The sequence below is a fragment of the Carassius gibelio genome, chromosome A9 (assembly GCF_023724105.1).
Source record: "Carassius gibelio isolate Cgi1373 ecotype wild population from Czech Republic chromosome A9, carGib1.2-hapl.c, whole genome shotgun sequence".
Lineage (NCBI taxonomy): Eukaryota > Metazoa > Chordata > Actinopteri > Cypriniformes > Cyprinidae > Carassius > Carassius gibelio.
This window is the reverse complement of record NC_068379.1, coordinates 15,043,694-15,070,287: the sequence shown is the minus strand read 5'-3', so window position 1 is coordinate 15,070,287 and position 26,594 is coordinate 15,043,694. Positions and strand designations below refer to the sequence as shown.

Sequence of the window (26,594 nt, the reverse complement as noted above, 5' to 3'; positions counted from 1 at the left end):
AGTTCCTATTTGATTAGAGGCAGAAGAAAAGAAGCCCTTTGGTCATAGCCCCCAGAGGACTGTTTTTATTCAGTCCGTATGAATAGGGCTTTATTGCTCTTCTTTTCAAAAGCTGACGGGGAAAAGCTTTTAGAGTTAAACATTGACGAAAAATTATTGGGCGGCTGTTTTTGTGCTATAACAAACCCCTTCAAAAGGACACTAAGCTCTTATCCTTCCTCCACTCACTCACTCTTTTCTCTTTCTTTTTTGGCAAATTGTAAAGCCTGGAAATTAATGACAGACAGTAGCAAAAGAGGGAGAGAGAGAGAGCAAAAGAGAGAGACCAGCTCAGCCACAATGCATGTCAAATCTAAATGATCACAGGCTACTGAATAGTCCAAAGGAGAAAAAGAAAGGGAAAGACAGGGTCTTAGACAAGCGACTGTGTGTGTGTGTGCGTATGTGTGTATAGACTGGTCAAATGCAAAATGATTCCATGTCCACAGAGTTCTGCCGCCCCTTTTGCATTTCGACGACAGGTATTGTGCTTTCACCATTACCATAAAGAGGCTGTTAATACCTGGGAGTCAAACTTTTTAACAGTAAGAGTAACTGCACAACCATTATGTCCTAAACTTAGGCTTCAATCCAACATGAATGTCAACAATGAAGGTCTGAAGCATCTTCGGTGAGAAATTGTGATCTTATACTGATGGTGGCAAGGTAGCACTAATTGTGTCCTTTCACAAAACCAAATTGTCACTGAAAGCGACACCTGTCTTCCAAACTCGATATGCTGTAAAAAGGGAAGCGAACCGCAGAGAACAAAAATGAAAAGGCCATCCTGGCATTTATCTGCAGGTTTTATCTATACACCAAAGGATAAATCAGGGCTTCCTTTATCAGGAGGGCATTATGCTCCTTTGTATTTATGCAGGAATATTTAACGGGAGACAAAAGGTGACTTTCTTCTTATTCATCTGCGAACAAGGCAATGCTGGCATTCTGAAAAGCCTGACATTTGAGCTTTTTGCCAACACTAGCAAAATTATATCCTTTCCATTGTAAATCAATGAAGTAGAATCATCGCCCACAATGGGACTAGATTGCCTTGTCACTATAATAGAGCCTGGTGCATGCAAAACCTTCACCCAGAACTGTTGTGTGCAGATGAAGACGAGGGCATAAAGTCACCCTTGTCATCGTGCCCTTCCCCTTGACAGAGTACAGAAACATAAAGCTAAACTCCTGTGTTGAGCACCACACGCCTGTTCATTCACAAGCAGTTAATACATCTTCATGATGCGTTCTCACATTGCTCATGCTGTAAATCAGAGGTCAGAGTTGCGGGTTCAAGGTGTTCACAGTAAGAAATCTGCCTAGTTATATCATTGACTATAAATTTAAAAAAATTCAAGGATGCATTCAATTTATAAAAAAAAAAAAAAAAAAATAGACTCCTTTTGAACTTTCTTTATATCATAGAAAACTGAAATATTAGGTAGCAACCATTTTGTCAGTAATAAGAAATTATTCTTGTGCAGCAAATCGGCATATTAGAATAATTTCTGAAGGATCATGTGAAGACTGGAGTAATGCCTGCTGTAAATTCAGCTTTGCATCACAGGAATAAATTGTATTAAAAAAAAATTAATACACTTAAATTATTTTAAAATGTAATTTTTCATATTTTTTTCTGATTTAACAAAAATGCAGCCTTGGTTAGCATAAGATGTCTTTCAAAAAACAATTAGTAGAAGTACTTTACGGTATTTTTTTTTTCTTTTTAAGCCCAACTGATTACATTGAAGTAGAGAAGCAAATAAACAACCATCTTTATTTACAGAATTTACATTTATGCATTTAGCAGACGCTTTTATCCAAAGTGACTTACAGTGCATTCAAGATATACATTTTTTTTTTTATCAGTAATTTACAGTAACATGGAACTGAGGTAAAGAATTCTTATTAATAAATATTCAACATGAATTCTGATGAGGCTTTTCTATTAGTGTTGCTGTGTAAGCACTATAGGAATAAATGTCAAGTACAGTAATAAGTCACAGACAGTCAAGTCCATAAATAAGAGTTTGGCTCTGCTTTTGTCACAGTAAGTCACTGACACCGAAATGTATACAGATATAACTGATATAAAAAATAATTCAGGTATAATGAGTATCATAATATTGAACTGTCACAGCTTGAATTGCAATGGCACCTAAAACAGGTACTAAACATACTGACATACAAGCATAAGCATCATGTCCCACATTCAACACATAGAGTGACATCTGGGATGCTTGTGCATCTAAAAGATTAAATATCAACAAACAATTAAATGGAATGAAAAACTCCTCTGTATATTTCTCATGTAAATATTCACAGATCCAACATCTTAAATCAGAGAGCATCTGAATAAAAGTTATTTAAAAATGGAACTTAACAGTAAAATATGATGATCTCTTGAAGCTTTGTAATGACAAAAGTATTACGTAGAAAAACAGGACACTCACAATCCCAAACATTAGTGGGACTTAAAGACTGAGGTACTCTCTCAACACCTTAACATGAGGTGAAAGACAAACTGGTCAGGGATATTCACAGGTTACACTCATGCCAACCGACAAGATTTAGCTACCAAGTCACATCATGATGGTTCAGATATAAACAAGTGGTTTTACATTTCTTCAGGATTTCACAAACTAAATCTGCTTGGTGTAGGTGCACTAAAAGACCATTTCTTTGAGTTTTTTAACATTGGAATGAGCCATGTAAGGTCAAATATGTAAGATTATTTTACTACAGACCCGTACCCACAAACAACAAAGGTGGTTTCAATGTAAGAAAACACATGATAATTTGAATGTTCTGGTTTAACTTCCCGATCATTTTTAACACTAATGTAAAAGAACAAAAACTAAAAAGGAGGCAACATTGATCTCATAAATTGGTCTCATCCCAAGAAGGATCGTTTATATTCTTTAACATTTTTCGAACTATCCTCTCCAGATCTTTCCGGGCTCTCTGTTCTTCCTCCAGACATTTCTTCATTTTTTTATAGTCCTGTTAGAATGGTAAAATCATGTAAGCAGGAAATAGAACATATTTAATAATAGTGTTTTCTGTTAATTTAAATATTAGGAAAAACTTCCTCCAGCCCTCAAAGACACTCACCTGTTTAAGTTCTTGTACTTCATCTCTCAGAGCATAAACGACATCCACAAGGCTCCTAGGAAACATTGAATATCGAATATTGTCAGTAAATACTTTTTTCTATTCGATTTGTGTTCTCTTGACAGGCATCCCTCTTTATTTATTCCCATTATAAACTCTGCTCTGGAAATGGACAAATATGCAGTCTTACTTCTCCTCCAGAAGAGTCTGACCATTACTCTTCAACTCGTCTACACTGAACGTCTCCTCCCCAGGAACTATCAGAGCTGGACTGGCATCTTTCCACTGTCCTGTTTGAAAAGAGAAGCCCCGCAGAATGATTTCAGGAAGATTGGTTAAGTTGGACTCATTGATTAGGTCAGTACAGGACCACTGTGCCTCAAAAAAATAGTTTGGACTGGATCAAACTTACACAGGACTGTGCGTGAGTGAGACAGGAGTTAGTCATGCAGAGAGGGGTCATCCAAGAAAACTAAAAGCATTCAAAAACCAGAGGACCAAGGGTTTCCTGAAGGGCGGTAAAACTAAAATTTCATCAACCCCAAAAACAAAACCCATCAAGTGAAAATAAGCTATACACTTATATAAAAATAAAGCAAAATCAAACAAAAACAATACTTGTTGTTGCAAGATAAATGGAAACAACGTCTTTGTTTTGCTGTCATTTTTAAAGGATAAACATGGTGTACAAAACAACCCAAGATTTATTCAAAATGTATATTTCAATGTTTGTGGTATTTTGTCATGTATTTGAATCTGCATATATATATATATATATATATATATATATATATATATATATATATATATATATATATATATATATATATATATATATATATTTAACACACATTAATAATGTCTTAATTTCAAACCACATAAACATCACTGAAGTATCTCTGTTGAATGGTTTTAAGTATATCTGAATGAAACGACCGACAAAAAGGTAGTAAATGTTCATATTGTCTTCTTGTTTTTTTTTTTTTTTTTTAAACCACAGAATAGAACTTGGTCACAAGAAATCACAAAACATGATGAATTATACTCTTTGTCATTATTGAAATAACTAGCAAGTAGATTTTCTTGTTTCTCTCATAAACACGTCATACATAAAAGAAAAGCATCAAACACTGAGGCTTTGACAGTCTCACAGAACTCGACTATTACCATCCTCACACCTGATTTGAATGGGTTCTAACAGAATTTAAACCAACATTTGTTCTGTAAACTTCCATACTTTTCACCATAGACACACCACTATAAACTTACATGTTAGATACAAGCATACAAAAAGTCCAAAATCATTCAAAATACATTTCCAAATTGAAAATAAATACATTTATATCACATAAGTATGAGCCAGACGTCCCCAGTAATACTGTTCATGATGCCATCTGAGAACCATAGTTATGAATTTCTCTCATTCAATAAGCTCTCTGGTAAAGACCCAACTCCTCGTTTCAGCAGAGTGGCAATCCAATGTTCACATTCAGTAAAAGTCCAAGTTAATACCACATATTTCAGATGAACGACAATGCTCTAATATTTACAGACACACTTTGTTTTTTTTTGTTTTTTACAGCAGAACATGTCCTTGTTGCCTTCAGAGTGTATTGTACCTTCAACAGCATTAAAAATTAAATACATCTGGGAATGAAAACATCAGTTTTTTTTTTTAAAGGACACTTACATAAATACCAAATGTGATGCAAACAAAGTAAAAAAAACTGAGTTAAGTGAGGTGGTGGTTTCGGGGGATTCAGATGTCAAGGCAACAGGGAACTGCTTTGGGAAAGTGCATATATATGTAGAAAATGATGACGAGGTATGATTAATACAACACTGAGAAATTAAAAAAATAAAAATGAATAAAATAAATATGCATTACAGTGACAGATCATTAAATAAATAAATAGTTTCAAATAAATATAAAGTCACTTGAAATAAGAGGAGTGAGGGGGAGTTTAATTTTGGTGGGAGATGTAGGAGCTCTTACGGGAAACAGAGCCCATCCTGTAACTATGGGCCGTCCATATACTGTCATAGTCAGAGTCCTCTGAGAGGTCCGAGGTAGTCTCGGGCCTCGAGATACTGCTACGGCGGCCCAGAGAGTCCACACTGGATTGATCCAAAACGTGGTTATGCATGAGATCAGTGCCTTGCCAGGCTGAAGACGACGTCCAGTCGCAGATGATGAGAGGGGGGTCAAATCATATGAATGAAGGGAGGGAAGGAGAATTGCAAATGGAAGGGAAATTAAACAAGGGGGCCGAACAAAGAATGGATGTGGGTTGTGCAACCACACAGACGGAAGAACCAATTATACCCCAAGAGAGCAAATGGGTTTCATAAATAAATGAATAAACAAAAATGATGTGTAAAGATGTCAAAATGAAAATATGGGGAGCAGGGGATCATGATAAATAAATGAACATTAAGTATGACGAGTGAAAAACAAAGAGAGAGGTTATTGTTAAAAGAGATCTCTGAATAATTTTGTTAAGATCAACAGACTTTAGTTTATTTCTATGTTACGCATAGAAAAGTAGGTATGAATGAGGAATGTCTCAGAGGATACGAAACGGAGGCGAACGGGCCCTCGTACGAGACTTACTTGAGTTCAGAGTCTGTCTGGTTTTGGCACTCGTGCAGTAGGCCTCGATCACTTTCAGGATCTGAGCATCTTCCTCCAAAGCTACAGTACCTTCACAGGTCAGAGGTTACATCAGATGCACGATCTTTCAGAAACTCTCAGTGTCAATAACATTATAAACCAGCTGACTTACTCTTCCTCAGTGCAAACTCCTCATCGGACGGCTTCCTCTCCGGCTTTCTCTTGGGCAGCAGCTTTTTCATAGTCTTGGGGCTTTTACTGAGGTCCTGAAAGAGAAGGAGGAATAGAAATAGGAAAGGGAAACAGAAAGAAGGTAAAACTGAGACTTACAGTGCCATGAGAGAGTATATGAAGTTATTTAGAGGTGTTAATTAGTGTTCACATATTACCACAGTATCAAAATAATAGTGACTACAGTATCAAGGGAATCAATCAACAATTAATCAACAGGTTTGTATTATATCATACTACATTTAATATATTTTCACAATATTTTAACTAGAAGTCCAGTGTGCTGCATAATTAGCTGTAATCGGAGGCCAGAATACCTCTTTATAGCAGAGAGCAGCTGATGGCCTGAGTGGGGGCGCTGGACGCAAGCAGCTCAGGCTCCAAGGCTTCTGGGTTTTGGGGGGCTCCAGGGGGCCCCACATCATGGTGCTGTGAGGGGTCCCATGAGAGGAGGGGTGTGGTAAGGTGTGGTATGCAGGAGCAACTGTCAAGCCCCGGCTTTCTCCATGTCTGGACGGCGTCAGAGGGTGAGACGGGAGCTGCAGGGGCAAAATGTAGGTTAACCTTGAAGTTGAAGATAATTTACAGGTCATAATTCAAAAATAAATAAATACTTGTACTTTTGTATTTTGTAAAGCTCTTTATGACTGTATTTACACGACTGTATTTAAAGCTTTTTGTGCATGCCACCTATAAAAGTGTTAAATAAACATAGACAACCAGACAGATAGATATATTTCTAAAACATTAATATTTAAATACTATATGTGTGGTTTACTAAAGGCCAAAGTATACTTTGTTTTTTTTTACACATTTTGCAGTTGAAAATGTAGCCGTTCAAAGTATAGACCAGTCAAGGTGTGTGTGAATGCAGGCGGTCTACACATGTGCTCTAGAAGGCTTCATCTTTGTCCAGTGTCTGCTCTGTTTTTCTACAGAAGTTATGACTGATAAAATGGCTTTGTACTGTTTTAGAATAAAGTTGCTGTGATCTCAAAACCCTCTCACACAAGCGCTTGTCAATGCAGGTATCTGTTGTTGTTGCAGTCTCCATTATTTGTTGCTGTCGTTGTTCCGTCTCTTTTGATTCATTTTCTACTGTGAAAAAATGACCTGGGCCAGTGTCGCCACCTTGTGGAACAACTGATTAGTGCATAACTAAGTCAATGCGGGTGCATGCCCTGCGCATACATGGAAAGAAATTGTCTGGTGCGCGTACCCTTGTGTAGGTGTAATACTGAAGTATACTTTGGCTTTAAGGTGTGAAATAGATGACTCACTGTGTGGCAGGGGACAGTGAGGGGTTTCATGCTGGGAGCAGCCATAGTGGTGTGCTTGATCTGTCGGTTCAGATGCTCGAGCCAGTCCTGCAGATCCTGTTTGTTATAGCAGATCACCTGAAGCCTCTCGAACATGCTTCCTATTGGATGGACAAACACGCAGAGTCAATGAAGGACTAATAATGATCAAAAACGCTTGACTGTGTCCTGAACACAAAAGATGTGCATCAGTTTGTCCTTACCCGAGAGTTCAAAAGCATTTTTGTGACTTTCACAGTCTTCTAATGGGGTCACTGTCATCCCACTCAAAGGTAGCTTGCCCTGAGAGAAACAAAGCAGACATTTTTATTTGTGCTAGAGCCGTAAGTGCCATTTTAATGTTTTGAAAAGATGTGGTTTGAGTGGATTTTAGGGGGTGGCAGAGCAAGGACAGTGAGATTTATTCTGCTGCGCAGTAATCAGTTCTGACAGCAGCTGGGTTCTGACCTGGTAGATAAAGCCACTCATCCTTGGACTTGCAGACAGGATGAGCAAGACATGAGGAAACAGTAGCAAGTAACGTTCATGCCTCTCCTAAAAAAAAAAAAAAAAAAAATTATTATATCAATTTAAAAAACTATAATACCATATAGCCATTTTATTTATATATATATATATATATATATATATATATATATATATATATATATATATATATATATATATATATATATAAATATAGGACTAAAACACATTTTTGTCCATTTGAATTTACTTATAATGCATTTGTGCTGTAATTTAGCTTTTTCCATTCATGATGTCCATGACTGAGAACGAAATATTTTAGGATATAACTTAAAAAAAAACACATATAGTTTCCAAAATGTGCCTTAAAAAATAATAACCATATCTGTAATAGAGAATATTGTTATATAGATCAGTGGATCTGTGGCATACACATAACATACTAATATGCTTTTAATATCCAAATCCGTTAAAGGATTTTTAGGCTGCATTAATTAGGTAAACTGGAACCGGAACACTTCACATAACACCCTATGTACTTTCTACATCATTAGAAGAATGGCATCTACGCTAATATTTGTCTGTTTCTCTCTTGTTCCGAGGTCACCGTGGCCACGAGATCCAGTCTGTGTCCAGATCAGAGGGTCACTGCAGTCACCCGGATCCAGTACATATCCAGACCAGATGGAGGATCAGCAACTAGAAAGGACCTCTACTGCCCTGAAAGACAGCGGAGACCAGGACAACTAGAGCCCCAGATACAGATCCCCTGTAAAGACCTTGTCTCAGAGGAGCACCAGGACAAGACCACAGGAAACAGATGATTCTTCGGCACAATCTGACTTTGCTGCAGCCTGCAATTGAACTACTGGTCTGTCTGGTCAGAGGAGAACTGGCCCCCCAACTGAGCCTGGTTTCTCCCAAGGTTTTTTTCTCCATTCTGTCACCGATGGAGTTTCGGTTCCTTGCCGCTGTCGCCTCTGGCTTGCTTAGTTGGGGTCACTTCATCTACAGCGATATCATTGACTTGATTGCAAATTAAAACAGACACTATTTCAACTGAACAGAGATTACATAACTGAATTCAATGATGAACTGCCTTTAACTATCATTTTGCATTATTGAGACACTGTTTTCCAAATGAATGTTGTTCAGTGCTTTGGCGCAATGTATTTTGTTTAAAGCACTATATAAATAAAGGTGATTGATTGATTGATTGATTGGTATCACCTGAAGTGGGTCTTTTTTTTTCAATCACAACAGTTTGGCACCATGTCACTCCCAGACATAGGACATGTGGTATGACTGCTAACAAACATTTTTGTCAGAATGTTTTGCTTTATCATAAGTATTTTTTTATATTGGTTTCCCCAGAAGCCACCTGAACTGTTAAAGACCCAGTGAAACAGAAGTAGCGACAGATCTGCTCTTTTATATTGTGACATACATCGGAGTAACGCATTATCTAAAAAGGAAAGAAAAATACAGAGCAAAGACTTAGTTTGATGCATTGGTTGTTAGATGGAGGAAGATCTGAATGTGTTTTCGGGATCGATTTTAAGAAAGTGTCGGGATTTAAACAGACTAAATTATCATTATTAATATTATTCAGTCCAGCTTTTTGATAAAACATTATTTTAAAAAAAATGCATGGATGAATCATTCACAATATCATGAATAACATGCATTTAGAAAAGGGTGAATTTAATTTCATGCTGACATTAATGTCTAGTATTGGTCAAATCAAACCCTCAAATTCACAGTATTAGGAGAAAAAACGTTCATGAGGTGTACGAGCTGTTGAGATCTCACCTCACAGCCGTGGTTCTGGACCATGGCCTGGCTCATATACAGCATTGAACCCAGAGTCTTGATGTCCTCCCCCTCCCACAGACGAATCGTCTCGGTCAGGATCTGAAGCTCGAGCTCCTTGCGCTTCCGCACCTCCTGACATTGTGCCTGTAACCATGGCAACACAACACCTTAAGAAGGCAGTTTTCCATGGGAATGATCCACACCTTACTGCAGTGGCAAAACAACCAAGTCTGCTTTAGCATTCTAACACTCACAGAGAGATTCTTGAAAGCCGTCATACATTTCTGAATTTCTGTCCTGTCCAGATGACCCTCCTGAAGGAGACAAAAAACAGTTTCACACCGAAATGCCACCAATCATTAAAACCTCAACAGAACAGCCCATAAGCTCAAACTCTCTCTTCTACCTCCATGTGTCTCTCCAGTTCTTTTAGTAATGTGGGATATTTGTCCAGTCTCATGAAGGGTTTGCTGAGGCCAGAGGTCAGTGTGAGAATGCCTGGTGTCGACGCACCCCTCCCCTCCATGAACTCCCCGAGCTCCTCGCTACAGGAACAGAAATGAGAAGAGTCGCCAGTTTTCAGAGGAGAGGCTCTCTGTAAAATCAGGCCACGGTATGGTGGCGTACCTGTGATCGGTGAGAATACTGACTGCCGACGGGTGGTTGGAGCAGTAAGACACATAAAGAGACCTCATCTGGGGCATGAGATTCAGGAAGAACCCTCCCACTTTCTGCTGCAGCTCTGGAAGCCTTAACCACAGAACATTACAGAGAATTATTTCACAAATATTGTGCTAATATTCTTCATTTATTTTGCTAAGGATTGTTCTGAACCCATACTCCTAAGTAGGATATAAATCTATATTACAATGTTTTTTACTACACCATCTGCAATTAATTAATTCCAATCAGCTTATATTTACAGACTCCAATCATTTTGTAGATACACTACCATTCAAAAGTTTGGTAGGACTTTTTGAAAGAAAGAAATTAATATTTTTATTCAGCAAGGACACATTAAATTTGACCAAAAGTGTCAGCAAAGATATTTATAATGTTACAAAAGATTTCTATTTCAAATGCATGCTATTATTTAGAACGTTCTAAATTAATAATTTCCAAATACATTAATAATAATAGAAATTAATTAATTAATATATTAATTAAATACTTTATTAACTGTTAATAAATTCATAAACAGTTTTGCTGGTAAACCCAGTTAGCGTTATCCAAACTTAATAAAGAATTTACCACTAGAGGTCAGTGTAAATATTAGAAACCCCTAGTGATACCCAAACCCTTTTAACGGAGCTCAGGTTACCGCCAAGGTCTATTTTCATCAGCTAGAAGTCGAAACTTGATACATTCAATTGAGTCTCAGTTTCACGAAGTGCTTCGGCCCTCCTGTCGTAAATTACTTAAGGGCTAAGTAATTTACACAGCTGCTCACGGTTAGAATAATACTCACTTTGTACAGTCCTCCAGTGACTGGACCAAAGTCTGCTGGAAAGTGCTGATTTCCTCCAGGTTCCCGAGAATGACACTTACGTCTGAGGTGTTCAGTCTATGAGAAACAATAAGAACTGTGCTCAAACGATTACATTTTATTCCATCAAATTATTATTATTTTTTAATTAATTACACAAAATGAACAAATTATACCCAACAGCCATAGACAGAGCACAGAATAAATGTGAATTTTAAAACTGAATTGTGTTTTTAATATCCTTATATTTTATTAGCTGTGTGTTTTTTAAGGGAAAAGCCAAACTTTTTACTTTTCTGTCATCTGTAGAGGTCTCAGGTAGTTGGTCAAAAGGCTCTGGAGCTCCTTTGAATACTCCGTTTCAGTTTCTAAAATGTTCTGTAGCACCTGAAGACAACCAAAGAGCAGCTGTTTTAGTTCAGATATTTTTAACACAATGATTACAAATCAGATGTGCTCATTCACAAATCAGTCTGATTACTGCTCATGCACAAAACCTCCAAAATTAAGCAAATCACCCTGGTGTCCCCTGAAAAGGATAATTTATTGAAATGTGCTCACCAGGTTGTAGTAGGTTTTACTGATGGTTGTGCTATCAAAACCTTTGGGAGGGCTTTTAAGTGTTCCAGATTTAGGAGACACTTGTTTGTCTGTAAAGACACAGAGTTTTAATAACGATGCACTGTGGATCAAGAGAAGACTGTGTTTATACATTTATAATGGTCAACAGCAAACTGACGCTTACCAGACCCTTTAACCTCTCTGACGTAATTACTTGGAAACCAGCCAGTCTTGCCGTTGAGGGATCCCTCCCACCAACCCCCTTCTTCTGTGCGAGTAACACTAATGATGTCACCCTTGCTGAAAGAGAGTTCATCCTCATTGGTCTGCTGGAAGTTGAAGCGAGCTTTAACCACTAACTGTGTGTTACTATTCTCCGTCATGTCCTTTAAGAGAGAGAGAGTACTTATGTTTACATGCAGCCTCATAGTGGGTTAACAACATCCGTATATCAAAACGGACCCATTTACGTGAATTAATATGTTTATGCTAGACAGAGTTCCAGGACACGGTTTATAACGCTATCAATTTAAGTTGGAAACCTCAAAAAAAAAGACATCTTTGCCTTTTTATTAATCAAATTAATGAAGCCCTGATGAGTATAAGGGACTTCTTTCCAAACATAAAAAAAACTGACCCCAAACTCTGTAATGGTAGATAGGGCTGGGTATCGTTAAAAACATTTTCAATATCAATACCTTGACTTTGACACCGGTTCCTGAACAATACTTTTTTTGATACCAATTTTATGAAATCCATCATTTTCCACTGATTTACGTGATCTGATGAGCATTAGCTGCTTCTAGCACAGACAGTCTGTGTTTTCTCTGACTCAGAGGAAGCTCATTCGCTGCTCATATGTCGCTTATATTACGCATTCATATCCCGCCCTGTCTCTAATGACAAACGTCCATGTCACTTCCAGAAAAAAACTTTTATAGGAATGAAACATGAAGCTAATAAACACACAATTACGACAGTATATGATTTGTATGTGGTTTTCATGAGATTCTGCCTATTTTCATAACAGTACAGTGTGTTTACAGAAAAAGGCTAAGCAGGTGTAGCGATTAGCTTGATATAAAAGGCTACAAATAACATATCTCTGCAATTATATGGCCAAGACACACATTAGATTGCAATCAAATGTTATTACAAACACTTGATGGTGGTTTAAAGTGAGTTTTGAGTAAAAGCATAGTATACATTTTATATTTTGCCTTATGTAGCATGATGTTATAATGTGAATTGTCTCGTTACAAGTGTTTTCCTTGATGCCTCGCAAGAGTCAATCACTGATTTAGCCTCATCAAGCATACTGCACACTTATTGGCTCACTATGCAAATTTGGCAATTCGGTCGGTGCCTAAAAAGTAATGAACTCAATACCCAGCCCTAACGGTAGTGTAGATGGGACGCACAATGTAAATGAATATTTTCATTGAGATCCACTGAGGCTGGTTGAGTGTCCTCACCCCAGTGTTACTCACAAGGCTGCGGAACTGGTTATGGAGCAATTTAGAAGATCGGCCCAGCGAGGACTGGGAGGCCAGTGATTCGAAGGACTTGATCCGGTGGGCAGAAGAGTGACGGGTACATACAGAGTCGCTGTCTATGCCAATATCTACACCAGCAGAAAGAACACAGAAGAAAAATCACCAATGGGAATATCTGTAACACTGTCGCACACTAGAAGAGCTATAAGCACATTAGCAACTTTGAACACATTTGAAACCGTGGATAACACTGTGGGATTTCAAATTTGGGGATTTCAAATTTTACAGTTTATGGTTTCTTTGTTTTTGTTTTAGTAAACATGTTTTTAAAAAATAATGTGAAATATTACAGGATAATTCTAGAAAGATGCACTTACCTGCAGTCACTTTATTGAGGGCAACCAGGGTAGTTAGCACTCTGCTGAAATTGTGGCCATGAAAAAGGTCACCAGCCTCAAAAGGCTACACAGATAAAAAAAAAACATTATATAACATCATTAATCTAGAGCACCTACATGTCATTTAAAAATATGAGAGAACCATAGAGGACTAGTTCAAGCACTTAAAGCATGGCTCCTCAAATCTGGTCTTCAGGATCATTAGAAAATTACAGGTAGGGGAGTTTGATTAGGGTTGGAGATGAACTCTGATTTGAGGAAGGGCGCCATATACTTTACAAGCTTGACACGAGAGGTATAACAAACTAGTCTTCCACACTATTCAAGCCAAGTGCACACTTTATTTACAAGGCAGGGGAATTTACAGTGCTTAACAAATGTATTAGACCACCACCCAATGTAAGGTATGTGCCACAGCTACTCTAAAGTAACAGCATTGTTGATTAGCAAATTGATTCTTTATGTTTCTGTAAAGGTTAATCCACCCGTATGTGTAAGTTCTTTAGTCACAGTAGTATTTGTAATGCTAAAATATGGTTGTTGTTATCAGTGTTTCTTTTAATTTACTGTTTTACAAGAAAGGTGGAAAAAAATAGTAAAGCACCTTATTATTATTATTTTAATTCAGATGCACAATTAGAGTCAATAACAACAGAGACTGTAGAAAAGTACATAAAAACAATGCCAGCAAGCATGCAAGCTGTTATCAAGGCCATAGAAAATATATAATATGGTTATTATGTGTGAATAAAGACTATTTAGTTGTTTTAGTTTTTATTTGCCTAATAAATAATAAAATGTTTCGTTTTAATCAAGTTTTTGACCGATTTCTATATTTCATATAAAGCACTTATTTTTGCTAATCAGTAATACTGTTAGTTTAGGGCAGCTGTGGCACAAACCTTACACTGTGTGGTGGTGGTCTAATAAATTTGTGAATCATTGTAGATAAAAAGATAATACATCAACATTGTACTCCAATACACAATATCAAAGAACATTGAAAAATCTAGTTAAAAATAAAACTGTCATAAATATAAATACCAAATTTACCCATGTATATTTTTATACAAATATTTAAATGTATGCAAAATGCTTGAAAATGATTGCACAATTTGTCTAAAGATATGAGGCTTCCAAAACGTAATGGACAAATATAAATTACTTTGAGATATCATTGTGATATTCAAAATATTGAATGCCAGCAAATATATGCATAAATATGGTGAATATTTCATATATACAGTCCAGACCTAGAAAGAGTCAACATTCATCATCTATGGAGACAATCATCAGTCATCCACTGCGTTTAGACTCTGAGCAGGTGGTGTAGTTAGCTAGAGGTCACTTATGTCTCTTTGCTCATAAAGTGAGAAATCTGATTTGTTCAGCTCTATATGGTCTGTCCTGTATTGCCCTTTGCCAGTATTATGTTTGACGGACAGTTATGTGTCCTTCTGTCAATGGACAGAGGCATGTGAACTTCAGTTGGAGAAAACATCAGCTCCTTCAATGATTCACTAAATCACTGTAGGAATACATCTTCCACTTCTACTGTTAACATATAAGAACATCCATCATAGGTTTTATATTATAGACATTCGTCTATGCTCTCCCACCACTATAATTTATTGAAAAATGTGCAGTTTAAATTATTTTGGTATTAGTAATCAGAAACAAACTGTGATGGTGCTGTTGATGACAGCATTGAACCCCAATGAAGCTTTGGGCACTGCCAGATCAACCAAATACCTTTTAACAGCTCAGAGAGGAGCAAATTACTGTGAGCTGCAACAGTGAAAACTCAAAGCACAATAAAATAAAGATGGAACCTAAACCTACACAGTGTTGAGAAGGTACAAAGCAAAGTGAGCTGTGAGATTCACGTATACGGATGAGAACAAATCCTGAGATTAATTAACAGAATCACCAGCAAAACATACACATCTAAGCAGTAAATGCACATCTGACACAGCATTAATGTCAAAGATGTGGAGTAACGAACTTGAGAAGAGGGCATCTTTTCCTAAGATATTGTCAGTACTTGTTTAGATAACGCTTCACACATTACGCACCTACCAAGATCTCCATGTGTGACATGGACCTCAACCTCACCACATGTAGATACACTTGACAATACATTAGCATCACCCTGAACCATCTGCTCCTTAATAAATGCTCCTTAATAAATTTTAAGGATGTCCCTCACATAATGCTCATCATATTAGGGGTACTTAGAGTTAAAAAGTTAAAACACATTCTTAAAAACACTTTTTTTTCTACTTAACCAAGCAGAAAATAAAACATGAATTTATACCAGAGCTTCAAATTCATGCAGACTCATATGGAAAAGACAAACTGTAAGTTACATGAATGGACAAAGCAACGCCATTCATAGATGGGACACAGCCCTATGCTGTAGCGCACAAACTCACAACAAAAAATACAGATGTTACTGGCAAAAATTGCAACAACAACCCAAAACATTTTCAGAACATTACCAAGCTTTTGTCCCACTAGACTATGACAATGAAGCGATGAGCAGGGCATGATCTCTCTGATCGGTCCAGGGTTGCGTCTGCTCTGTAGACTGCACGTGTCTTTTGTTGATTGTTTTCATTGTGGCGCCAATGCAGCAACATACAGTAGAGTCAAAAGAGCAGGAACACACCGACTCACCTCGACGCGAAACACCGCGCAGCCCTTGAGAAACTCCGTGATGTTGCTCAAGCACTCGCTGTCGTTCTTGGGATCCTGATAGATCTGAGGAAGACGGGAAGAGCAGTTAAAAAGCGTGAAAGCTTTGGGAGCGAAGGGCTGCCTCTACTATCCTGTATGTGAGTCCACGGGCTGACTGCCTGCCTATCACCACTTCCACACACACATCGCGAAACACAGCTGCAGCCCCGTGAAAACTTTTTTTTAAGTGAAACAAGGCTCTTTGTTAATCCAACACAGTGGACAGCACCGTGGAACTGGACAGCAGGAAGCGGGAGGAAGTGACGTCCACAGATGGACGTGATCAACACACCCCTGCTCTGGCGGGGCAAATTAAAACGGGTCCGTCAGTTAGAGCAGGTATTGTGAGAGGTGAATGTTAAAACTTTAAAACTTTCCGATATATAATGTAGACATCTGTATATATCATATTTTTGTCTCTGACAGTGTATTCGCGAATCTGTGAAGAGTGTTTTTTAAGAAAATTTACAAAACTCCAGCGTTAATGTCAGTCACTTAATTTTATTGTGTACTAACAAAAAAATGACCTTTAATAGGCTATATATTTCAAGTGCATCAAGCCTTCCCCTATATTGCGGTTAAAGTTCATTAAGTTCTTTCAGGAATTGCAGTGTGATTTTGCTCCATCAAGTTCCCCAGAGACGTGTGCCTTGAGGTTCTCCAGAGGGTTCTGCCAGTGGGGCGATCTGATCTCATTTTCACACTACAAAATGATCAAATTAGGATAAATGGGGTAAAAGGAATCCTTGGATGCCTGCCAAGCAACTGATGCTTGTGTGAAATAATCATAGGAATAACAGTAGCCATACCTAAAAAAAAATGCAATGCTCAATCTTTAGTTAAATCGATAGTGGTCGTTTCCCAGACAGGGTTTAAATTAAGTCTAGAATAGGCTTTATCTAGAATAGTTAATCATGGCTTTAAAAATGGTTTTCTGAAACACAGATTAATAACTCCTGGACTATGGAGTCCTGGGGCCCGTACCATGAAGCTAGCTGGTTAGCCAGGTACATTTCAGGTTAGTTTGCACCAATCCTGGGTTTTAGGCACCACGTAAGGGGCTTTCGCTTTTAGCTGCATTCATTGCCTTAGTAACTTACACTCCACAGCTAACCTGCTCCGGGGCAGGTTATGTTCTGGGTTAGAGATCTCAAGTGAAGCTGGATCAATCAGATGTGAGAGAAGTGACACATGTCTGACACAAAGTCACTCCCCAAGTTTATCTTGCTCCAAATTAAAGGTCACTAATGCTTAAAAAAATAAATAAACTGGATTAATTTAAAACCAGCTGTGCTTATCTTAATTAGCATGACAGAGGTTGTCTATAATACATGAAATGAACCAAGAAAAGATTCAAATTTTACGGAATTGAGAAGCAAATCTAAAGAAATCAATGACAGAAGAAAACATACTTTAATCAACATTTACTGAACAAGAGGAATCTTTTTTAAAGCAAGCTAAATAAACTGCAAACATCATGTGTGGAATAAAAGAAAAGGAATTCCTTGAAATCTGGAATCTACACATTGGCCACAATTATTTGTACCCTTAGAAACTGTTATTAGGAAAATATGAAGTCAACAAAATATAAATACAAATAATAAATAAATAAAAGTAAGAAGATAGCTAAAGCATTGTAAATTTCCATTATTAGGACAATGATTAAGGAGTTCCAAACAACAGGAAATAAAATCTTCCAACAGTATTGTCTACTGTGTCTATAGTGTCTTAATGCAACATGAAGAGGAAAGCTTGAGTGGCCAAAAACACTGCAAGGAGTCTTGGTATCAGAAAGTCTCAAAAACAACAAAAATTAAACACCAACGACATCAACCACAAGTTGTTTGGGAGGGTTTGAAGAAAAATCCTCTACTTTCATTCAAAAATAAACTCCAGCATATTCAGGTGTCAGACACGACTGGAACTTTAAACAGAATTAGGTTCAATGGTCAAATGAACCCTTAAAACACAATGGTTTTGGTGAACACAGGGATAAAATGTACTTCCTGTGTACAATGAAATACACTCACGGGCCACTTTATTAGGTTCACCTGTTCAATTGCTTGGTAACACAAATTGCTATTCAGCCAATCACATGGCAGCAACTCAATGCATTTAGGCATTTAGATGTGGTGAAGACGCTTGCTGAAATTCAAACCGAGCATCAGAATGGGGATGAAAGGGGATTTAAGTGACTTTGAATGTGGAATGGTTGTTGGTGCCAGATGGGCTGGTCTGAGTATTTCAAAAATTGCTGATCTACTGGGATTTTCACGCACAACCATCTCTAGGGTTTACAGAGAATGGTCCGAAAAAGAGAAAATATCTGCATCAGAGAGGCTAAGAGGCCGTACTCCAGGAGGATAGCCTATTGTTTCAGCAACTACAGAGACACTCAGAGCCTGTGGCAGGGGATACAGACCATTGTGGACTACAAGCTCCCACCGCAGACCTGTGACAGCACCATCTCCCTGCTGAAGGCCTTCTTCGCTCGCTTTGAGGCACAAAACAGCACCACTGCACCATAGACTCCAACTCCTCCCGGCGACCAGGTGATTAACACACGCAAACTCCGGGTCCTGACAACATCCCTGGGCATATACTGAGAGACTGTTCAGTGGAACTCACTGATGTCTCCACAGACAATTTCAACATCTCACTAAGTCAGGCTGTTGTCCCCACATGCTTCAAAGCTACCACCATCATCCCAGTCCTGAAGAAGCCATCTCCATCTTCTACTTCAATGACTAAAGTCTGGTTGCACTTACTCCTGCTCTCAACGAGTGCTTTGAACAGATAGTCATGCACTACGTCAAGTCTGCCCCCCCCCCCCATACCTGGTCCAGCTGGGGCTCAACACTTCGCTGTGCATCTAACAGTTGGACTTTCTGAGTGGAAGACCTCGGGCAGTACAGGTCAGCAGCAACACATCCAGCTCCATCACACTGAACACTGGGGCACATTTATTTCTACATGCCCTTATTTGTATACTTGCATTTTATTTAATCTGTATCTATCTGTATATTCATGCTCTACAGTTAAAGGGGGGGTGAAATGCTATTTCATGCATACTGAGTTTTTTACACTGTTAAAGAGTTGGATTCCCATGCTAAACATGGACATGGAATACTCCTTCTGGTTTGTCACAAGTTTCGGGAAGTTTTTTTCAAGTATGGCTCTGTGTGACGTTAGATGGAGCGGAATTTCCTTATATGGGTCCTAAGGGCAGGTCTACCGGAAAAGCGCGCACTCCCGTAGAGCAGAGCACTGAGAGCACAACAGACATTCACTGATCAGAGCAAGAGCATCGCGAAATGTCACAAAAGAGGAGTGTTTTTGATTGCCAGGGCAAGACAACCCTGCACAGATTCCCAAAAAAAAAAAAAAAACAGCATTAAGGGACCAGTGGATGGAGTTTATTTTTACAGAGCATCAACGGAGTTGTGCAAGTGTTTGTTCCCTGCATTTCGAAGATGCTTGTTTTACAAACAAGGCCCAGTTTCACGCCAGATTTGCACATCGTTTATTTCTTAAGGATAATGCAGTCCCAACGAAAAAGGATCACGATCATGTGTTGGAACCGCATGCGGTGAGTAAAACTGCTTCAAATATCTCTGTGTTGTTAACTTAGCTATCGTCGCGTAAGCACATCAAGTAAACAACATGCGATGTTGTCATCAAACTGCACTTTCCACATGTACAGCTTAAAAAAAAAAAAGACAACATAAAGTGGAACTTAGTCATTTTCCAAAACCGCTAAGCAAAAATATACAGTTTCAATACATACCACATAGAGACGTCGTTGTTGCTGCTACTCTTGTTAAATTTAAGCCTCTGGAACTGATTCTGGATCATAAATATACGCTGAATCTGACTGTTAGCCATGGTTTGTTTTGGATGATGGTTTTCCCTCACGGTAATGTCACAGCTTCCAAACGCTCTCAGTGCAAAAGCCTACCGGCGCTCGTGATTCTTTAGCTCCGCCCACACGTCACGCCTGCAGCAGGTCGTGCTTTTCTTTCTCTTATGAATATAATAAAACTAAAGACTTTTTGGAGTTATGAAGGATGCAGTACTACTCTATAGGTACTCAAGATTAACAGGATGTTGAGTGAAAACGAGCATTTAACCCCCCCTTTAATGTTATCTGTATGGACAAAGAGTCTGAGAGTAACGCAATTTCAATTCTCTATATGTATGTATGTACAGTATTGTTCAAAATAATAGCAGTACAATGTGACTAACCAGAATAATCAAGGTTTTTCGTATATTTTTTTATTGCTACGTGGCAAACAAGTTACCAGTAGGTTCAGTAGATTCTCAGAAAACAAATGAGACCCAGCATTCATGATATGCACGCTCTTAAGGCTGTGCAATTGGGCAATTAGTTGAATTAGTTGAAAGGGGTGTGTTCAAAAAAATAGCAGTGTGGCATTCAATCACTGAGGTCATCAATTTTGTGAAGAAACAGGTGTGAATCAGGTGGCCCCTATTTAAGGATGAAACCAACACTTGTTGAACATGCATTTGAAAGCTGAGGAAAATGGGTCGTTCAAGACATTGTTCAGAAGAACAGCGTACTTTGATTAAAAAGGTGATTAGAGAGGGGAAAACCTATAAAGAGGTGCAAAAAATGATAGGCTGTTCAGCTAAAATGATCTCCAATGCCTTAAAATGGAGAGCAAAACCAGAGAGACGTGGAAGAAAACGGAAGACAACCATCAAAATGGATAGAAGAATAACCAGAATGGCAAAGGCTCAGCCAATGATCACCTCCAGGATGATCAAAGACAGTCTGGAGTTACCTGTAAGTACTGTGACAGTTAGAAGACGTCTGTGTGAAGCTAATCTATTTTCAAGAATCCCCCGCAAAGTCCCTCTGTTAAAAAAAAGGCATGTGCAGAAGAGGTTACAATTTGCCAAAGAACACATCAACTGGCCTAAAGAGAAATGGAGGAACATTTTGTGGACTGATGAGAGTAAAATTGTTCTTTTTGGGTCCAAGGGCCACAGGCAGTTTGTGAGACGACCCCCAAACTCTGAATTCAAGCCACAGTACACAGTGAAGACAGTGAAGCATGGAGGTGCAAGCATCATGATATGGGCATGTTTCTCCTACTATGGTGTTGGGCCTATTTATCGCATACCAGGGATCATGGATCAGTTTGCATATGTTAAAATACTTGAAGAGGTCATGTTGCCTTATGCTGAAGAGGACATGCCCTTGAAATGGTTGTTTCAACAAGACAATGACCCAAAACACACTAGTAAACGGGCAAAGTCTTGTTTCCAAACCAACAAAATTAATGTTATGGAGTGGCCAGCCCAATCTCCAGACCTTAATCCAATTGAGAACTTGTGGGGTGATATCAAAAATGCTGTTTCTGAAGCAAAACCAAGAAATGTGAATGAATTGTGGAATGTTGTTAAAGAATCATGGAGTGGAATAACAGCTGAGAGGTGCCACAAGTTGGTTGACTCCATGCCACACAGATGTCAAGCAGTTTTAAAAAACTGTGGTCATACAACTAAATATTAGTTTAGTGATTCACAGGATTGCTAAATCCCAGAAAAAAAAAAATGTTTGTACAAAATAGTTTTGAGTTTGTACAGTCAAAGGTAGACACTGCTATTTTTTTGAACACACCCCTTTCAACTAATTGCCCAATTGCACAGCCTTAAGAGCGTGCATATCATGAATGCTGGGTCTTGTTTGTTTTCTGAGAATCTACTGAACCTACTGGTAACTTGTTTGCCACGTAGCAATAAAAATTATACTAAAAACCTTGATTATTCTGGTTAGTCACATTGTACTGCTATTATTTTGAACAATACTGTATGTGCTGTGCATGTGGAAGAACTGACAATAAAGCAGATTTTGTCTTTGACTTGACTTTGAAACTGAGACTACAGTTTGCACCGGCTCACCAAAATTGGACAATAGAAGATTGGAAAAATGTTGAAATGTTGCCTGGTCTGAATAAACATTGATTTCTGCTGCAACATTCAGATGATAGGGTCAGAGTTTGGCATAAAGATCATGAAATCATGGATCCATCTTGCCATTTCTCAATGGTTCACAGTGGTGGTTTAAGGGTGTGGGGGAGATTTTCTTGACAAACTTTGGGCCCCAAATTGAGCATCATTTAAATGCCACAGCCTACCTGAGTATTGTTGCTGACCATGTCCATCCCTTTATGACTGCAGTGTACCCATCTTCTGATGGCTACTATCAGCAGAATTATGAACCATGCCACAAAGCTCGAATCATCTCAGACTGTTTTCTTGAACATGACAATGTGTTCACTTTACTCAGCCTCCAAAGTCACCCGATCTCAAACAAATAGAGCAGCTTTGGGATGTGGGGGAATGGGAGATTCACATCATGAATGTGCAGCCGACAAATCTACAGTAACTGTGCGATGCGATCATATCAATATGGAACAAATGTTGGAATTTTTCCAACACCCTGTTGAATCTATGCCACAAAGAATTAAGGCAGTTCTGAAGGCAAAAGGGGGTCCAACCCAGAACTAGCAAGGTGTACCTAATAAAGTGGCCAGTGAGTGTATAATGCTGTATCTTTAATGTTGTTGGCCTACTTTTCTGCTGGAGGTCCTGGACATCTTGTTTAGATTACATCATGCATTCTAGCAATTAACAACAGATAAAAACATTAATCTGACTGACCCTGCCTTAACTTTTATAATTCCATCAGGACAACAATCTTAAAAGACCATCCAAAACAACATGAAAAATGGGATACTGTGTACAAAATGAAGGTTTTGACGTGCTCATCCCAGTCCTCTATAGATAACTAAAGGAGAAAGTGTATCAACATGGACCTGGGAAACTGAGAATCTGGAGAGATACTGTATAGAATAATGGTTTCTGAATTCTTATCAGGTTTTCTCCAAACTCATCAGGCATTACTATAGGTGAAGATTCAAAGCTGTTATCTTGGCAAAAGGAGATTGTATTAGATTGTATTGTATTAAAAAGTATTTAATAAAATACTTTTGGGGGGTTGGGGGCGGGGTGGTATAGAGTGTATAAACAATGTTAATAATATGTTAATTGCACAGTGTGAGATTGATTGGTAACAGAACTTTGTGAGATTGAAATGAACAAAGAATGACAGCTTTTTAGTGGTTATGAGTGCTCTTTGTGAGCTTTTTACTTTTTAGGCCTTCAATTTAAAATATAGAACTTTGTTATTTGGCCACACACTCATACTGCTTTAGTAGTTTAGTTTCAGGAATGACATCTGCATTTTTATGCAGTACAGATATATGGGTCAAAACGTCAATTTTGATGTGCCTCTGATAATAAAGCGGCCATACAAGTTGTGTGTTTTTTTTATGTTGCATTAAATTTAACAGGTTAGTTCTATTGCACTCTGACAGGTCATGTGGATAGTCCCAACAGAAACATGATGCTTCTGCCCACACCATCTAAAAAGGTCAAGTGCGCTAATATTTGTTTTTCCACTTTAAATATGCAAACTTTAGTTGTTGTTTTTTCCCTACTTCCACATAGCTCTCTTGCCAGGTTATATACCTGCTGTAAACATCCTATTGTTGTGTTCACTGTGAGAGTGTGAAATTTGATAAGGAAACCATGATGTAGCTTGAAAATGGCTTATGCTGTCATAGACTGTTAGTCATTGTCAGAGCTGACCCTGAATATGACTGATTTCTTCAAACTTAAAACTCTGTATACGCCAAACCAAGAAGGAGAGACGCCATGCATTATTTATGGATAAGGGAAGCTGCTTTAAAAAAAAAAAAACATGCAAGATAACATTATATCTGTGTGGTCATGTGCTTATAAAAAAATAAATAAAAATACATACATTTCTCATTTGAATTATATTCTACTCCGAGAGGCATCTTAAAATCGTTATGCCTTTCATAGATTTGCATTTAACCTCATATATGTTGTTCAGTGGAATATATTATTTTCACTCTGATACTATGAATCGAGTAATTTTGTTGTTTAATACTATTGCCTTCTGATTATTTCGGACTCCAGATGAATTACATTTGTTATGCTTTTCCAGTTTGCATTGCATTGGAACGAAGCAGGCATTTATGGGAATAAAAAAAAACACTGTTTCTTTAAATGAGAGCACATCTGCTATTTTGTTTACTGTCTATGGCGGCCCATTTCCAGTGTAAGCAATATAAGCAAGGATGCATAGCTAACCTTTATAATACCTAATAGATTAATGCTATTCATACACATCCATGTAATGCGATTTGCACGCGCTTATATCCTCAGGTTTCCATATACAAAGCAGATTACTTACATACATGCGGTTAATATCCACATTGTAATGGTTTTCAGTCAGATGACAGTCAGATTTAAAAATTCAGTTTGGAACAAATTTCGCAATAAAAAATAAAAAAAAAATTCCTGGAAGCAACGGCAACACTATCGCGCGCTGAATGCATGACGTTACCGACCTGCATGCTGTTTTCATTCATATAGAGGATTAAAACATATGTTCTTACCTACAAAACATACACTATATATGCCACTTGTGTGATAAAAAATAAAGATCAACGCGTGTGTAATGTGAAGATTACAGGAAAATGAACACTGAAACACGGTGCACTAAAAGGGAGGATGCACGCTTACTTTATCAGTAGTGCCTGGACGCAGCCGCTCCAGCAACCTGCACAGGACGACCCCATCCTTTAGCGAAGAGTGCAGAAATCCATCAGGGTCCGAAATGGTCTTTTTTGGTGATTCCAAAACCCCGAGCGTAATGAGCCAAGTAACCGTTTGTTCCGCCGGATTCATGGCCAAACCAGCAAGGTCGATTGATGCTATCAGTATTGTAATGGAGAAAAAAAAAATAGGCTGTATGTTATTAGCCAGTCGTTGAACTGGGCACCATTTTCCCTAAGACAAGTTGTTTGAGGGATGGCGCATTATGTGGCGCTCCATGGAGATAAGTAATGCTATCGCTTCGCTCCCATTTATTTTATTACGACAAGCTTTTCACTGGAATACAGTCAGCGCACTGAACCTGCATCTTCCGGTAGATGACATCACAGATACAGCATATGTGACCAGTCGGCTTCGCATCCTACTTTGCATATGGACTGCATAGGTTCACCTGCTCTTTGCATGACAGATGTGTCGTTACAGAAAGGTCTAGTGAACATTTGTTACAAGATCTGTGATTAAAGATCAGTGAGAATAACTTTTGGTTAACGACCTTAATGAAAGGACGTCGTGAAGTAGGCCTAGTTTTATACGCTGTAAGAGTGTGAAAGATTGGATTTTAAAGGGGATTTTTTTTAGGGAATTTTAAATATGCAGTCTTAAGCCCTTCTGTTATTAGGCAGGTTTATAGAGTTGGGTTTTACGCCACTGTTGTTTTTTTAGACTAGTATAGTTCATATATTATCCGCAGGGTGGCGTCCTTTGACATAATATAGCCTGCTCAAATGCATCTTAAACCAGCCAATAATAGACAGTTTAATGATTTTGAGCTGGATTAGACTGGCCTTGCTGTTCTCAGCCTCACCAGCCGAAAAGACCCCAAAACCTGTTTAAACATCAATGAAATAGAAATTTGTAAAGTTGTTTTTCATTAGCCTGTTCTCTTTTTAGAAATTTCTGTGTAATTTACAGAGCCTTTGCAGTTAGTAAGGTTTAATAATAATAATTATAATAATAATAGGGCTGTCATTACTTCAGTATTCAGTGCCACATGATCCTTCCACATGAAATGATTCTAATATGCTGATTTCCTGCTGAAGTAACATTTCTTACTGTTTTCCATTTTGAAATCAGTTGTTCTGATTTGTATTTTTGGAGCAACTTTGTTACACTTTCTTCAGGATCTTCGGCAGCATTTATTTCAAATAGAAATCTTTTTTTAACTTTATACATGTATTAACTGTCAATTTTAAATTAGTTTAATGCATCATCAAGTATTAATCAGTCATCTTTCGGACCTTAAAAATTTGAACAGTAGCGTAGCTTTTATATTACCATGTGTGACAGCAGTAACTAAGATGAAAATGTATAAATGACTCTCACCCATCGCCTCTCCCTCCTTAATCCCACCAACCCACAAAACACTATGATAACTTTCCATCCAAAGGCCATCCTCATATTGCACAACATTGACCTTGAACGTACATGTTATACAACTTGCGTTTGCTTTACTGAGAATATATTGCCCATATGTCTCATATACCACACACTTCCATATCTTTTATTTATTAAATAAAAAAAGAGTACATACATTTAGCGATGCATTTTCCTGCTATAATTTGCAACATTTTTATTTTC

General features: G+C 38.0%; 1 protein-coding gene across 9 annotated transcripts; it reads right to left on the bottom strand.

The window, feature by feature from the left end:
* Nucleotides 1–1,793: 1,793 nt before the first annotated feature.
* On the bottom strand, nt 1,794–25,346 carry LOC128019719 (rho guanine nucleotide exchange factor 7-like). 9 transcript variants are annotated; one of them, XM_052605876.1, is made up of 22 exons: nt 24,924–25,345; nt 16,221–16,304; nt 13,521–13,605; nt 13,123–13,271; nt 11,832–12,033; nt 11,648–11,736; nt 11,379–11,473; nt 11,069–11,164; nt 10,228–10,350; nt 10,007–10,145; nt 9,855–9,914; nt 9,598–9,744; nt 7,768–7,854; nt 7,524–7,602; nt 7,282–7,421; nt 6,319–6,540; nt 5,943–6,036; nt 5,771–5,860; nt 5,153–5,323; nt 3,347–3,446; nt 3,157–3,211; nt 1,794–3,045 (listed from the first exon to the last, which is right to left on the bottom strand). In XM_052605876.1, the coding sequence occupies exons 1-22, from the start codon at nt 25,086–25,088 to the stop codon at nt 2,923–2,925; spliced, it is 2,595 nt and encodes an 864-aa protein (XP_052461836.1). In that variant the 5' UTR covers nt 25,089–25,345; the 3' UTR covers nt 1,794–2,922. The 9 variants fall into 9 exon arrangements, 8 of the variants coding, with proteins under 8 accessions (XP_052461836.1, XP_052461838.1, XP_052461839.1 ...); XM_052605878.1 differs by having other exon boundaries at nt 13,138–13,271; XM_052605879.1 differs by lacking the exon at nt 5,153–5,323 and having other exon boundaries at nt 24,924–25,344.
* Between the last annotated feature and the right edge of the window lie 1,248 nt (nt 25,347–26,594).

Coding starts and splice junctions, on each gene's coding strand:
- LOC128019719 (XM_052605876.1), bottom strand. CDS start 25,088: ATGAATCCGGCGGAACAAACGGTTACTTGGCTCATTACGCTCGGGGTT. Junction 13,272..13,520: donor CCTCAATAAAGTGACTGCAG/GTAAGTGCATCT, acceptor CTGCTGGTGTAG/ATATTGGCATAGACAGCGAC. Junction 10,146..10,227: donor AGTATTCTCACCGATCACAG/GTACGCCACCAT, acceptor CTGTTCCTGTAG/CGAGGAGCTCGGGGAGTTCA.